We start from the raw sequence: 16,893 nt of genomic DNA on the forward strand, positions 1-16,893 counted from the left end.
AGGATGAGAATCACATTCCATTTGTCTTTCTCTACCTTCCTCTTTAACAAAGGAAGCAACTTCCTGTACATATTTGCGTGCCTGAATTGGAGAAATTCAGATTCACATCACAGTGGCAAGAAGTGAATATTGCAAAATGAATAACCTTGTCATGCATCTGTGTGACGACAGACTTTTTGTTTACAATTGATGAAGTACGTCTCATGAAAAGCGGACTCCTCCCTCCATCGGTGTGTAACTCACGATGATGATTGATGGTATTGATGAGCCTGAGGCCCACGTATGCGTGGTTGTTGGTCACGAGCACCACATCAAACAGCTCCTCGCTCTGAGGGTAGAGCTCTCGCAGCCGAGTGTTGACGGCCTCCAGAGCCTGGGAACACGACCAAAGACACAAACATACTGCATCAGTGGGGGAGGCTGCACGTGTGTTCGTTCTTTAATCCTTACTCTGCATTCACCACCGCCACACGCACCAAACAGTCTGCAAAACATCCAGTGTTGTTTTAAAGCCTCAATATGTAATATATTTGTAGTTCGTGTTTTATATATCTTCATAGTCGGCGTCCTCTGCAGTGTGTGTTTCACAGCAGGGCTTTCTGCCACGACAGGTCAGACTTAGAATACATCTTTGTTTTGTGTTGGTTTCTGTGTCAGCACTCCTTTCTTTCGGTTTTTTTTTTTTCAACTTCCTGTATGCTTTGTCTGCCATGTCCCATGCCTGTCTGGAGCGCTGATTAACTTATAATTAGGAGACTCACCTGTGGACAATAACTGATTAAGGGGGTATATTTGCCAGTGCCGGTGCATTGTTGAGTGTACACCTTAGTTGTGTAAAGGTGAAGTCCTGCATCTCTCCTCCTGTACCCTCCTGCTATGTTTTGCATTTTCACCCGTGGTTAATTGCTCATCCCATCCCGGTCCTCTTTGTTTTTCACACTCCAATTGGAACTCAATCACTGCCTGTCTGCCTACCAAAAAACTATTTCCACTACGTAGGACGGTGGTTCTCAGGGGGTTATGTAAACTTTGAGTATCCATCCAGTCATCCATCTATTCATTTTCTACCACTTGTCACTCACGGGGTTAGAGGGTGGTAGAGGCAGGGTACACCCTAGACAAGTCGCCAACTCATCACAGGGCCAACACAGATAGACAGACAACATTCACACTCACATTCACACACTAGGGCCAATTTAGTGTTTGCAATCAACCTATCCCCAGGTGCATGTCTTTGGAGGTGGGAGGAAGCTGGAGTACCAATAACAACAAATAACAGACATACCTGACTTTGCTCTACAACTTGTTGCTTTTGACCCAAAATTTGAACAAATCAGCCTCTGGCCAAAACTGGCCCAGTTAGTGGGAGGCCGAGAGTGGAGTCAACTCTCTTGGTTGCTTTGTTGGGTCTGCTCCTGTCTCTGGCCATGCTCTCTCCACCCCAGTAGACGATGGCATGGAACGTCGTAGAGGCCACCACAGTGTAAATGTTTCTTTTACTTTTTATTCATAGCTGTATGTTGAAGTGGCTGGTTGCATCAGCTCTGCTCTTTTAATGTCCTCTGATGTTTCGCACTTACACACATGTAAGGGATGTGTGCTATAGCTATGAGTTGTTTTTTCCCTTGACCTCAGTCTACACCCCCTTTCCTTTGGGACTGTGCAACAAGGGGTGGCACTTTTGCGACTTCTGCTGTGTTTTTTTTGTGGACTTCTGGATCTGCCTCCCGAGAGCCTTTTGGCCACGGAGACCAGCTGCTGGGTCTCTGCCACACCAGAATCCGTTTGGAGGGACTGGAGGAGATGCGGATGATGAGACAGGGCTGCGGAGCTAGCACTGAGCGCTGGGACGGACAGTGTCTTGGCTGAATGAACGTGTGTCGGACACCTCAGTCTCCTTGGATGCATCCTCGCTCATCCATGCGGACTGGAAACTGGCCGATTTAGTGGGCGGCCGAGGGTGGAGTCGGCCCTTTTGGTTGCTTTGTTGGGTCTGCTCCTGTCTCTGGCCATGCTACCCCCAACCCAACAGACAATGGCGTGGAACACCGCAGAGTCCACCACAGTGTGTATGTTTCTTTTACTTTTTATTTATAGCTGTATGTAGAAGTGGCTGGTTGTATCAGCTCTCTTGAGGGGTAAGCTTTAGAAAATGGATAGATGGATGGATGGATGGATGATGGATGGGTGGATGGATGGATGGATGGATGGATGATGGATGGATGGATGGATGGATGGATGGATGGATGGATGGATGGATGGATAGATGGATGGATGGATGGATGATGGATGATGGATGGATGGATGGATGGATGGATGGATGGATGGATGGATGGATGGATGGATGGACGGACGGATGGATGGATGGATGAGGGAATTCTATACCTTAGGTCAAAATAATTCAAATATACACATACTCTATTGTTGGGAATTATTCTGAAACATTAATGATAATTATACTAACAATTTGGCTTATATCCAGTATCCCATCCTATATGCATGTACAATAAGATATATATTTTTTAATTTTCCCTCATCTAAAACACTTTGTGGATCATAAGTACAGATTACAGGGAAGAAATAATAAAAAACAACAATATGTCTATAAAATATATAGACCAAACTAGAATAAAAATTAGGGCAAGATAGAAATGTGAATGCAATATGTACTACCCTACCTGGTGTGTGTACACCTAAACTATCCAGCACTTTACAAAGCTACAGCAGAATAGCTAACCAGAAAAGTGAACCCACATGTTGCTACAATTCCTTTGTGCTGCGGCGCGCACATACCATTGCAACTTATACTTTGCAGCAGTGTTTTTTAACCACTGTTCCGCGACACATCAGTGTGCCGTGAGATACAGTCTGTTGTGCCGTGGGAGATTATGTAATTTCACCTATTGTGGTAAAAATATTTTTTGCAAACAGTAATTATAGTCTGTAAATGATGTGTTGTTGTTGAGCATCGGTGCTGTCTAGAGCTCGGCAGAGTAACCGTGTAATACTCTTCCATATCAGTAGGTGGCAGCAGGTAGTTAATTGCTTTGTAGATGTCGGAAACAGCGGGAGGCAGTGTGCAGGTAAAAAGGTATCTAATGCTTAAACTAAAAATAAACAAAAGGTGAGTTCCCCTAAGAAAAGGCATTGAAGCTTAAGGAAGGCTATGCAGAACAAAACAAAACTGAACTGGCTACAAAGTAAACAAAAACAGAATGCTGGACGACAGCAAAAACTTACTGTAGAGCAAAGACGGCATCATCAATGTACATCCGAACATGACATGACAATCAACAACGTCCCCACAAAGAAGGATACAAAAAGCTGACATATTCTTGATTGCTAAAACAAAGTAGATGCAGGCAAGATCGCTCAAAGGAAGACATGAATCTGCAACAGGAAAATATCAAAAAAAGAGAAAAAGACACCAAAATAGGAGCGCAAGACAAGAACTAAAACACTACACACAGGAAAACAGCAAAAAACTTATATTCATATCCAACAATTACAACAACAATTTTTTACTGTGAACCAAGTTTCGTTTTTAATGATTTCTGCTGGTGGTAGGCTTTATTTTAAGATGTGTAGCAAAGTCTACTTCTTGATAAACCTGTCGCCTTTGAAGTGCTGGTCGTACGTATAAATGGGATGGGCTTATGGGTGGTGCTGAATTTCCCCCAGGGATCAATAAAGTACTTTCTATTCTATCCTATTTTATTCTATTCTATTCTATTCTATTCAATTCCATTCTATTCTTATGTCCATAAGAAAAATGAAAACATATAACTGAAAGTGCTTGTTCTCTTAAAAGTGGCGCAAACCAATGAGGGGAATGACATGATTTGAGGGAAATGATAGCGTAACCATAGTGGTGTTTCTCTGACCTTAACAAAGGAGAAGGCAGGGCCAGGACTGAAAGGCTCACTTTCATGCTCCACCTGATACTTGAGATACTTTTCCATGCCTTGCTGCTCATAAATCTGCTGCTCCCGCTCCATGTTGAAAAGGACTCGCGACGATACTGCAATGGTGACGGCGTTCTCAGGTTTGGGCTGAGAAGTGACAAGAATCAGAATGATAGAATTAGACCAGGCCAGTTAAAGGGAGTCTTGTTAGCAGGATTCAATTGTCAATCAGTGTATTACTTCTGTTACATCTCAGAATGGCAAAGAAGCATTTTTTTGTTGTCGGGCTGGCAGAGATGAGGTGACAGTGATGTAAAACATGTCTTCTACTCTCTAAGGACACATACCACAATGCTTGACAATGTTAACCCTTTGGAGGCGCAAAGTATAAAAACACGCTGAGAGTTTGACAATAAAGAAAAGCATTTTCCATTTGTTTTGAATCTGGGTGGTCGAAATCAACACAGAATGATCCATCATCCTTATTAATCTCAATAAACATTTAAAGGCAAGAAGGATATCCAGCTTCCTCAGCAACAACTGCTACATCGATACAAGCTGTCAAAAAGCCGGACTGCCAGGCTTTCCGGGGTGCATTGAGCATGCATCCGTGATCTAGGATCAGATACAGCGTGCCAAAAGAGAAAGGAGTAAGCTCCACGTGGTATGGCTCGACCTGGCAAATGCCTATGGCTCAGTACCACACAAGCTGGTTGAGTTTGCCCTGAATTTCTTCCATGTTCCTGTGTGTGTCAGTAACATCATAGCCAAGTATTTCAACAACCTGCACATGTGCTTCTCAGTGGATGACTACATGACAGGATGGCAGCGGTTGGAAGTGGGAATTGCCATGGGCTGCTCCATATCACCAATCCTCTTTGTAGCTGCATTTGAAGTGTTACTCATTGGAGCAAGGCAAATGGCCAGAGGCCTGAAAACACCGTCAGGAGGAAGACTCCCCGCTCTGAGAGGTTTCATGGATGATGTGACAAGTATCCTACAGACCGCCCCATGCACAGCACGACTCCTCAAGCGTTTCGACGAACTGACCATCTGGGCGAGAATGAAGATAAAGCCCGCTAAGTCCAGGAGCCTGTCAATCAGGAAGGGTGTGAGAGATGACAGGACAGTCTTCACAGCAGGAGGTGAGAAGATTCCACTCCTGGCAGAGCAGCCCATCCGAAGCCTCGGGAGGGAGTATACAGCAGAGCTCTCGGACAGGCAGATGGGGAGGGTGGTCCAGAAACAACTAAAAGAGGGGCTCGCAAGGATCGACGGGAGCCAACTTCCTGGGAAGCTGAAGGTTTGGTGTTACCACTTCACACTTTTCCACCGCGTGATGTGGCCGCTGAAAGTAGCTGAAATTCCATCTTCTCAGGCCAGCAAGATGGACAGCACCGCCAACGGTTATATCAGGAAGTGGCTGGGCCTCCCCCGCTGTTTCTCGGACACAGGTCTTTTTGGCAAGAACATTCTGCAACTTCCTCTAAAGTCCATCAATCTGGGTTACAGGCAGGAGAAGACTCGCCTTGTACTGGAGATGAGGGAATCAAGAGACGAAGCTGTGAAGAGTGCAGCGGTGACTGTCCGCACTGGACGAAAGTGGAGGGCCCAGGTAGAAGTGGACCAAGCTGTCTCGAGGCTGAAATATAAGGAGATCCTGGGAAGAGTCCAAGACAGCCGGGCAGGACTGGGATGGGGGAAACCGGTCCAGTTCTGGTCCAAAGCCACGAGACAGCAGAGGAAGGCCATGGTGGTGGAAGAGGTCACACAAGTGGCACAAGACCAGTATCGGGTGAAGGCCGTATCCCAGGGAAAACAGGGGGCATGGACTCGCTGGGAGGATACCATTCAAAGAGTCATAACCTGGGCCGACATCTGGCGAACTCCTCAATCTCGGCTAAGCTTCCTCGTGAGGGCAGCGTATGACACCCTGCCATGCCCTCGAAACCTCGCCCAGTGGTTCGGAAGCGATAGCAAGTGCTCCCTGTGCAGCAAAGACAATGCAGGACTCAAGCACATCCTTTCAGGTTGCAACGTCGCGCTGACGCAGGGGCGCTTCCGGTGGCGACACAATCGGGTGCTGAGGAAGTTGGCAGAGCTGTTAGAGAGATGCAGAGTCGGGGCAAACAACGCCACAGATCCCCATTGGCCAAACATCACTTTTATCAAACCAGGTGAGGTAGGACAGAAGACAGAGAAGGGAAGATCATCACTTCTGCTTACCCCTGGTAAGGGCTGGGAGATGCGCGTAGACCTGGACAAGCAGCTAGTCTTCCCAACTGAGGTAATACAGACAACGCTAAGACCAGACGTTGTGATGTGGTCCTCAGCTGCTAAGAAAGTCCTCATCATTGAACTAACCGTGCCATGGGAGGAGGGAATACCAGTAGCACATGAGTTCAAAAGGTCAAAGTACAGCGACCTAGCAGAGGACTGCAAGGGGGGAGGCTGGTCTGCGTCCATTCACCCCGTGGAGATTGGATGCAGGGGCTTCATAGGAGGTTCTGCAACCCGGCTCCTGCGTGCGGCGGGAATGACCGGTTCCAGCCTGAGGAAGGCCATCAAGGAGTTGGCAGAGGAGGCAGAGAAGGCAAGTTTCTGGATGTGGCTAAGAAGGAGGGACAACACTTGGGGCTCAACACCCCAGTGAGGTCAGTTGCAGGGAGTGGCGCGGGGAGACGTCCCCGCGTAGCCACTGCCCCCCCACCGCGAGGTGTCCTGGCTTGGGGGCGAAACATCAGTGAACGGTGGCACCAGCTGACGACCCTGCAGCTGACCTCGAAGTGCACTGGAGGAGGTGCGACAGGCAGAGATGCCTAGCAGTTAGGTCTGTACGTATTAATTAAAACAAAAATAACAAGAACATTTTGGGGGAAAATAATGTAATGAAAAAACTATAAAAATATGAATTTGTTTTAACTTTCAGATGAACTTAGACTCTTTCTTCCTTGTGGTGAATCACGGCAACAGGGATGTTGTCAAGTTTTTGATATGCAATGCAAGTGTAAGCCACTGTGACTGTTATTGTTTTTTATTAATGGCCAAGTCATAATAATAATAATATACATATTGTTCTATTATTGTAATTAATTTTGTTTGTTGCGTGAATGCGTGGGTTCCCTCCGGGTACTCCGGCTTCCTCCCACTTCCAAAGACATGCACCTGGGGATAGGTTGATTGGCAACACTAAATTGGCCCTAGTGTGTGAATGTGAGTGTGAATGTTGTCTGTCTATCTGCGTTGGCCCTGCGATGAGGTGGCGACTTGTCCAGGGTGGACCCCGCCTTCCGCCCAATTGTAGCTGAGATAGGCGCCAGCGCCCCCCGTAACCCCAAAAGGGAAAAAGCGGTAGAAAATGGATGGATGGATGTTGTTAAAAAATGTAATTACTAATATTGATACTATCATCATTATTATTAGTAGTTTTAATAATACTACCATGAATAGTACCACGCCTTACACCCGAATGCAGCTGAGATAGGCTCCAGCAACCCCCGAAAAGGGACAAGCGGTATAAAATGGAAAGAAAAGTATTACAGGTATTGTTGCTATTATAATTTTTCTTAGAATTGTATATTTTTTGGTTTTCCTTTTTCTTTTTTTTTTTTTTAGTATAGTAAAAAAAATATTAAATGTGTTGTCTTCTCAACTGCTCTGTAAATGTATATCCTAAGTATTGTAAAGCTGACGTTGGTCTGGAGTTATTGTTGCAATATTTTTTTAATGAGATTGATTAACATTCTTTTGTAAATACATTTTGTAAATACAATCTAATTCAAACAATTCATATAAAAACAGTTATAACCAGTTAACTCATGTGATTAATCACAAAAAAATATTGCATTAATCATGTAGTGTATATATGAATTGGCTTCACTGCAAAATAAGATATCAAACACCTTTCTTTCTGCCTTATACCTATTGACTTATTTTTTACCTTTTCATATAAACTTTGGACATTATCTCCAAAATAAATACATGACTATTGATGCAATTTATCTTGACTGTACATGCTCTTTAACCTTACCTGGAATGCGGCGTGTGTTTTTATACAGTGAGAAAACTCTGACTAGTGTGCTTGCTGGTAAATTTCACTCCAAAGTACACCCTGACTGGATTTTGGACAAAACTGTTGCAGAATTTTGAGCAAATGAATGTGAAACTTTTAAAAATAAATTCTTGGATCACATTAAAATATTAGAATTGCATTTAAGTCCAAATATTGGGTCTTTTTAAAGTATTTTTAAACCATGCACACAAGTTATAAGCTGTGGTATTAATCCAAATTAAAACGTGTGATTAATGTGATTCTGCATCTGCATCGTAGAATGACTCAGAATCCAAGAAAACTTCTCTGGCAGCGAAATTCGTGCAGTTTTTCCAAGTGGTCACGCCTGCGCAAATGGACAGTTGAAGTGGTAGCCACATGTTACAGATGCAAACAGGTCAATATGAAAGACGCTAAACAGCACATTGACCCTCTTAATGGGAAATCTGATTAACAAAAATACATAATGGAACACTCTCCCAACAAAGTATTACACACACGCTGCAGGAAAGGAGTTTTATTTCTCTGTTTTTGCTTATAATAGCACATAAAGAACACAAAAGGAGTATCAGGTCCACAATAATATAGATAAATGTTTGTCATTAAAAATAAACATGATATTAAAGGTAGGGTTGCCCTGATACAACTTTTTCACTTCCAAAACAATACCAATATTGGCCGAAACTAATATTAATCCGATACAATATCAGCACGAATCATACTACAAACTTGTATTATTTTGTAGTGTATAATGTTAGAAAAGGTTTGATCAAGTAAAATTGGTCGAAAGGAGAACAATGGTACGTATGAAAAACACTATGATAGATTTATGGTTTTGAAGGCGAGTGTCAATTTGTTTTTGGTGACACCTAGTGGTCATAGTAATTACTTTTATTGGGTGCTTACCGAGGTAAGTTGAATGATGCGGACACATTTGTTACTGGATACTTTGTGATACACATCTGCCTTGGAAATGTTGTAACTGTAAGTCATATGCCACTATAATAATTTGATACTTGTTTGTATTTACATGTTTTTTTTTTACCAAAGAAGAAGGTCATTTACTCAGGTGCACATTCATATACACTTACAGACATTCATAGGGCAACACAAAAGATTGCTGAACAGGAATGTATGGAACTGAAAACCATGAGCAGCATAGACCATGAGAGTCTGGAATAAAAATTAAGTAAGGATGTAGATCCAGATACATCTTTTTCCCTTTCATCCCAAGAATAAGTGTTTTTATTATACAGACAAACAATATAACGGACACATTAAAATAGACAAAAACCTGTTGATAATTCACTAAACAGCAGAAGTTTGTATGCAAACTACAACAACATGAAGCATTTTTTGGAACAATTCAACAAATCTTTCAAAGTTATCGCTATCTCAGAAACAGGAAAAGATGCTAAAAAAGGAATGGATTTGGACCTGGATGGATATGAACTAATTTATATCAACAGAACCAACAAGAACGGAGGGGGAGTGAGCTGTGTATGTGATGAAGAACTTAAACTACAAAGTGGTAAAAAATATGTTGTTAGCTACAATGTCTAATCACTGAAATATGTCACGAAAAAACAAGAACTAATAACCACCTACATATATAGATCACATAAGTCAAACATTGAAACGTTTGAGAACTGGATTCAGACAACTTTTACTGACTGCGGTCAAAAAGTAACTTTCTTATGTGGAGACTTCAACATTGACCTCTTAAACAAACAAAAGCCCATAGATGGCTATATTGACACAATGTATAGCCTGACTTTATATCCTAAAATCACAAGTCCAAGCAGAAGCTCAGGACACAGTGCCACACTTATTAATAATATTTTTACTAATGATTTTGATAATAATACCGCGAGTGGTCTGCTATTATCCGACATCAGTGATCATCTGCCAGTTTTTACAATCTATGACGGAAACTATAAGAAAAGGAACATTGATGACAAAAAGACATTTCGAAGTATATACACAGAACAAAGTATGACAGCTTTCAAAAATGATCCGTTAGATGAAAGTTGAGACTCTACACAGTGAAAATTATGTAGATGATGAATATGGTGTGTTTTTATGCTTTTACAATTCTTAATGACAAAAAAAAATCCATAGAAACAGCTTAGTAAGAAGCAAAAGAAAATAAATCAACCATGCATCACAAAATGACTGAAAAATGCTTGAAACAGGAAGAGTGCATCATATAGAACATTTATAACACAAAGAGGCAGAAAACAAGTACAAAACATATGAGAACAAGCTAACTGGCATACTACGAACACGTAGGGAAGAATATTACACTCAATTATTGGACCGAACAAAAACAATATGAGCGTAACATGGGGCATCCTAAATAGCATTATTAAAAAATGGTGCTAAGAAGGATTATCCTAAATATAAAAATATGAATAAAAATTACAATATGAACAAAGTAGCTGAGAGCTTCAATAAGTACTTTGTGAACATTTGAGCAAATCTAGAGAAAAGATTACAGATTCTGAGTCAATTGAGGACTTCAATGACATTATGTATATGTGTCCCAGTAATGTTTGTCTGATCTTGAATAGGATTGTGCTGAAAATTTTAATATCCCCTCGGAGATAAAAAAAAAAAAAAAAAGTATGTCTAATTACCGATTCTGATAGACAGAAATCCCCACTCGATCTTCCTCAAAGGTGTGATAATAAAAGAGGAAATCATCAATATTGTGAAATATGTAAATCCAGGACAGGGTGTAACAAACTGATATGGGAACCATAAAAAAGGTTATTGAAGAGATTTCAAAAACTTTAACATATATCAGCAACTTATCATTTCAAACAAATCATTTGCAAATTCCCAGATAAAATTAAAATAGCAAAAGTTGACCCAATTTATAAGACTGGAGACAAATACCAGGTTAGAAACTATAGACCTGTTTCTCTACTTACACAATTATGTAAAATTATTGAAAAATTGTTTAACAATAGATTGGACAAATTCATAAATGAAAATAAAATACTCACAGATTACCAATACCGATACAGAGTCAACATCTCAACATCAATGGCATTAATCGAAATAACGGAAGAGATTACCAATTCAATAAATAGCAAAAAATGTGCCGCTGCAGTGTTTATGGATTTTACAAAAGCATTTGACACAATCAATCACGGTATCTTAATAAACAAATTAGAAATGTATGGAATCAGAGGGTTGGTCTTGAACTGGGTAAGAAGTTACTTAACCAACAGGAAGAGCTGAAAATATCTTGTGGCGTACCTGAAGGATCAATACTTGAACCAAAATTGCTCAATCTCTATATAAACAACATTTGTAAAGTTACAAAGGACTTAAATTTACTATTATATGCCAACGATCCAACTTTTTTTTGTTCAGGAGAGAACACACAAAAGCTAATACAAATAATAGAAGAAATTAACAAATTAAAAAGATGGTTTGACAAAAACATACAATCTTTCAACATCAGTAAAGCTAATGGTATTTGGTAACAGTAGAAGGGAAAGTCAAACACTAATACAAAAAGACAGAGTAGATATTGAAAGGGTAAAAGAAAACACATTTTGGGGTTATATTAATACACGATAAAATGAACTGGAAATCTCATGTAAAAAATATACAACATAAAGTAGTAAGAGGCACGTCAATAATGAATAAAGCAAAATATATCAAAAAACACTTCATATTCTCTACTGCTCACTAGTGTTACCAAATCTGAGTTACTGTGCAGAAATATGGAAAAATAACTAAAAGTGTGATCTTCATTCACTAACAGTGTTACAAAAAAGATCTATTCGAATAATACATAATGTTGGATATAGAGAACATACAAACCCTTTATTTATTCAATCAAAAATATTAAATTGCAACAATTTGGTGCATTCACAAACAGCTAAAATTATGTACAAAGCAAACTATAACCTGTTACCCAAGAATTTACGACAATTCTTCTCAACAACAGAAAAAATATATAACTTTAGAGAAAAATCTAATTTTAAGCATTTGTATGCATGTACAACATTTACATTTGAACATTTGAACAATTTCCCTTGTGGATTGGACAATTTTCCTTGTGGATTTGAACAATTTCCCTTGTGGATCAATAAAGTTTGTCTAAGTCTAAGTCTAATTCAATCCAAGAAACTGTTCAAACTACAGGTGTTCACAAAGTACAAAGAAGAACAATTATGATGAACATCATGAACCTAAAAAAAGATAGTGATTGTTTATTTATTTAACATTTGTTTACTAAATTATGGTATATCTCTGTATTTATTTTATCACTGTTCTGTTACAAACAGAGAACAAGGAAATGGAATAAAATTGCTATGACATGAAAAGGCGTAAGAATAAATAAGCTCTGTTTCTTCCTACTCCTTTTTGGATGTTCGGTAGTGGAACAACTCGAAATATGTGATGGATTTCAAGGCCAACTGAAATTAGATTTTCTTATTCAAACAGGGATAGCAGGTCCATTCTATGTGTCATACTTGATCATTTTGCGATATTGACATATTTTTGCTGAAAGGATTTAGTAGAGAACATAGACGATAAAGTTTGCAACTTTTGGCCGCTAATAAAAAAGCCTTGCCTGTACCAGAAGTAGCAAACAATGTGCACGTGACGTCACAGGTTGTAGATCTACTCGCATCCTCACATTGTTTACAATCATGGCCACCAGTAGCGAAAGCGATTTGGACCGAGAAAGCGACGATTTCCCCATTAATTTGAGCGAGGATGAAAGATTTGTGGATGTGGAAAGTGAGAGTGAAGGACTAGAAAAAATAAAAATAAAAATAAAAACTTGATGGCAGAGCGATTCAGATGTTATTAGACAAATTTACTAGGGTAATTCTGGAAAATCCCTTCTCTGCTTATTGTGTTACTAGTGTTTTAGTGAGATTATACGGTCGTACCTGTACAACCTGAAAGTCGGAGGACTGTGACCACGGGTGTGGTGACCGCCAGTGTCTCCGAGGGAAGCCACGTTTTGTCGACGAGGCGAAGCAGCCAGTGGGGCCGGGCTGAGATTATTTTTTTCCCCTCCTTCACGGTGGAAGTATCCGACGGTCTGGGGTGGCCGGTGGGAGGAGGCAGGAGAGGCCGCAGCTGCCTCTTTGGCAGGTGCAGGAGGAACGACGCAAGCTCTCCGCTCATGTCTACGGTAAGAGCCGACTTATTACCACCATTTTCTCACCGAAACCTGCCGGTTGACATGTGGTAGGGAACCATGTTCGTTTGACCGCTCTGTTCCATAGTAAAGCTTCACCGTTATCTTTCGGAAATGTAAACAAGGAAACACCGGCTGTGTTTGTGTTGCTAAAGGCGGCCGCAATACACCGCTTCCCACCTACATCTTTTGTCTTTGACGTCTCCATTATTAATTGAACAAATTGCAAAAGATTCAGCAACACAGATGTCTATAATACTGTGGAATTATGCGATAAAACATACAACTTATAGCTGTGAACAGTGCTGGACCAAAATGTCCTCTACAATGCGTGACGTCACGCGCACGCGTCATCACACCCCGACGTTTTAGCATGATACTTCCGCGCAAAATTTAAAATTGCAATTTAGTAAACTAACCCAACCGTATTGGCATGTGTTGCAATATTAAGATGTCCTCATTGATGTATAAACTATCAGACTGCGTGGTCAGTAGTAGTGGGTTTCAGTAGGCCTTTCATTGTATTGTATGCATGTTCGAAATAAACTGAAACTGAACTGTTTTAGACTGCATTATTTTTCCTTCAAAGCCACTTATACATACAGTATGTCTAGCTTCAATGTTATTGTCTGCTTAGCTGTTGTGTAACTGCTATCTCCGAGTAGCCTATAACCAGGGCTGCATTAATGGACGGGCTTACCTGGCTGAAACCCAGGGGCCCCCAATTTTGACGGTGGAATGCAATGGTTGGTGTTCATAGCTGCCAATCACAGATAGCTTAGCTTTGTAAAGCGACTGTCTACTCTCTCTCTCTCTCTCTCTCTCTCTCTCTCTCTCTCTCTCTCTCAATCAATCAATCAATGTTTACTTATATAGCCCTAAATCACTGGTGTCTCAAAGGGCTGCACAAACCACAACACTAACCACAACGACATCCTCGGTAGAGCCCACATAAGGGCAAGGAAAACTCACCCCAGTGGGACGTCGGTGACAATGACAATGATGACTATGAGAAACCTTGGAGAGGACCGCATTTGTGGGCAAGCCTAAGCCCCGTTTCAGCCACTCTAAACTATCGTTTAAGATCCCCCTCCTAGGACAGTTTTTTACAAGGGTAAGTGCGCCGTGTATTTCTTGAATCTGCAGCTCTTAGCTTTATATGGACTCATTGATTGTTTACAAACTGAGTTCGAAGATGAAGTGTGCCAGAAAGACCACGCCCCACACAGGAATTGACATCAGAAAGAATGCGCCACAGCCAGCTTCATAATAAAGCTCGGAGTTAAACACTAGAAATATGAAGGCTCTTTTGTGCATTGCTGCACCGTGTTGGGGATATCTACTGAGAGTGCAGTCGTCTGTGTCTTTGTGTCAATATTTGCCTGTACCATTTTGAACGATCCATGTTTTTTTTTTCCTTTTTATCAAGTTTATTATTTGGGGGCATAACAGAGACACCAGCATGCCCATTGTGTTCCAAGCGAGGAACCCTGGAACACATCCTCAGCTGCTGCACCAGAGCACTTGGAGATGGACGGTACCGCTGGAGGCATGACCAAGTCCTTAAGACCATTACTAAAGCCATCAGCGCAGGACTTGTGTGGGCAAAGCAGTTCCGACCCTCCAAGAAAATCATCGCCTTTGTCAGAGCTGGGGAGCAGCCAACCCCTGCCAGAAGAACATCTGCGGCCATCCTAACCTCTGCAAGAGACTGGCAGCTGTTGGTGGACCTTGAACATCAGCTGAAGTTCCCCAGCCACATTGCAGTCACCACCCTGCGACCAGACATTGTCCTCGTGTCTGAGTCCACCAAGCAGGTAGCGCTGCTGGAGCTGACCGTCCCATGGGAAGACCGCCTGGAAGAAGCTTTTGAGAGGAAGCTCTCCAAGTACGCGGGACTGGTCAGTGACTGTCAGCAGGCTGGGTGGAGAGTGAGGTGTCTGCCAGTCGAGGTTGGATGCAGGGGTTTTGCAGCCCGCTCCTTTACCAGAGCCTTCAGCACTTTGGGCATCGAGAGAGAGAAGGAGGAGAGCCATCCGCAGTACCACCGATGCGGCAGAGAGGGCCTCAAGATGGCTGTGGCTCAAAAGAGGAGAGCCATGGAGTCATGGTAGCTAGCTAGCCATCTGGACACAAGCTGGGGTCTGATCAGCCCCGGCTGGGTCACCTGGAGGAGGGTGTATGATGTTGAAAGACCCGAAACACCCGATGATTCCAGGCACATCACTGAAGATGTGTCCAGAGGCATCAGTAGATGTATGTACACAGCATTATTTTTAAACATGATTTTGGTGAGTTACTTGTTTGAAAAAATATATATAATTTGACACGTGTTTATTGTATTTCTGGGCTGTATATGTCAAACATTCAATACACAAATGTTTGAAAATAAAAACTCTTGGCTCTCCAAGTACCACCAATGACCAAAATTAAAATGCATTAGCGTAGTAGGTCTAAATATTCATTAAAACTGGGTAGATGTTTTTTTTAACTAGTATATTTAATATTTTGGCATCTGTAACATGACACACAGTTTGAACAGTAACACTGTATTTGAGTATTTAATCAAGTGATTATTTGGCATGCCACTAGATGGAGCCTGCCTACCACTGGTGGCACACGCACCACTGTTTGGGAATCCTTGGAAATCCAAACTGATATCTCCATTATCACACATGAAACATCTATTCAAAGAATATGACTACCTAATCCATGTTGAAATGGAGATCATTGCAAATGGTGTTTAGGAGTACTTACAGGCTGAGGTTTCCGTGTCGGAGTCGAGGGCTTCACAACTCTCCCAGCGTCTTCCCAGCTGCCACTTGTACCGTTTCTGTTCTGTCCACTGGCAGCCAAAGTTTTACCGTTGCTCAGATTCATGTTGCCCTCTTGTTTCTGAATGAATTCCCCCCTCAGCTGTGTGATTTCCCCCTTTCTTGCCCCTATTTCTCTCTGCCAGGAGTTGGTACCAAAGTACTGTCTCACTCATGCACATGAACTCACTGGAGCTCCCATATGCACTCAGCGGGGGAAATCAGATTTCAGCGGCACAGATCTGGAAAAGGGATACAAATGTGGACGAAGGACATGAGATGAGCGCTCCTTCTATAAGCGGTTGACAGTTCTTCTTACTCGCAGCATTGTGAGCCTTTTTTTCCTCATTTAACTCCTCGGTGCCTCTTTTTCCTCTCTCATCCACACAATTCACTTCGGGTCTTTTGGCTGTTCTCCCCTTTAAATCCTCTGAGTGTGTGATGTCCCGGAGCAGAGAGGCATCTGACTGAGTGTGACGAGCAGTTGTTGCATCCCACTGGATGGCGGCAACCGGTGTGTCACGACGCGTGCTATACCTTCACCTTGCATCTCCTCTTGTAAGACGCCACCTATTTAGAGCACATATTATGAGAGTGGACTCCATTTCCCACACTGCTGAGCAGCAATATGAAGTGGACGTAATCTCCGTGGATGAATAACTTTATCATAATATGTGTGTGATTTACCCTCCCACGGTGTCTCTTTGCCTCACCTCATCTTATCATTGCCCCTGCAGCCCTGAATTACGCAGCAGCACTCTCTGTTGCCAGGCAACGGCCTCAGCGCCAGACTGGCTGGGAGGAACCCCCGCATCGTGGATTTCATTGGCCGTGGCGGCGGCAGTCGGTGTACACTCACAGGGCACTTTATTAGGTACACCTGCACAATGAAAGAAACAGGCACCTGTTGAGTGCGCTTTGAAGCTCTTAAATGTATTACAAATACGA

The 16,893-nt window shown here is 42.0% G+C and overlaps 1 protein-coding gene across 5 annotated transcripts in view; it reads right to left on the reverse strand.

Moving 5' to 3' along the window:
- LOC133549747 (cytosolic 5'-nucleotidase 1A-like) overlaps positions 1–16,893 on the reverse strand; it is a 67,602-nt gene that overhangs the window by 8,092 nt on the left and 42,617 nt on the right. The window contains exons 1-4 of one of the 5 annotated variants that reach the window (XM_061895479.1): positions 16,659–16,811; positions 15,890–16,515; positions 3,885–4,052; positions 244–373 (exon numbers count right to left, since the gene is read on the reverse strand). In XM_061895479.1, the coding sequence (XP_061751463.1) occupies positions 244–373; positions 3,885–4,052; positions 15,890–16,012 (421 nt within the window). In that variant the 5' untranslated portion in view covers positions 16,013–16,515; positions 16,659–16,811. The other 4 variants (XM_061895480.1, XM_061895481.1, XM_061895483.1 and 1 more) reach the window with 4 other exon arrangements.

Source organism: Nerophis ophidion, linkage group LG03 (assembly GCF_033978795.1).
Source record: "Nerophis ophidion isolate RoL-2023_Sa linkage group LG03, RoL_Noph_v1.0, whole genome shotgun sequence".
Classification (NCBI taxonomy): Eukaryota; Metazoa; Chordata; class Actinopteri; order Syngnathiformes; family Syngnathidae; genus Nerophis; species Nerophis ophidion.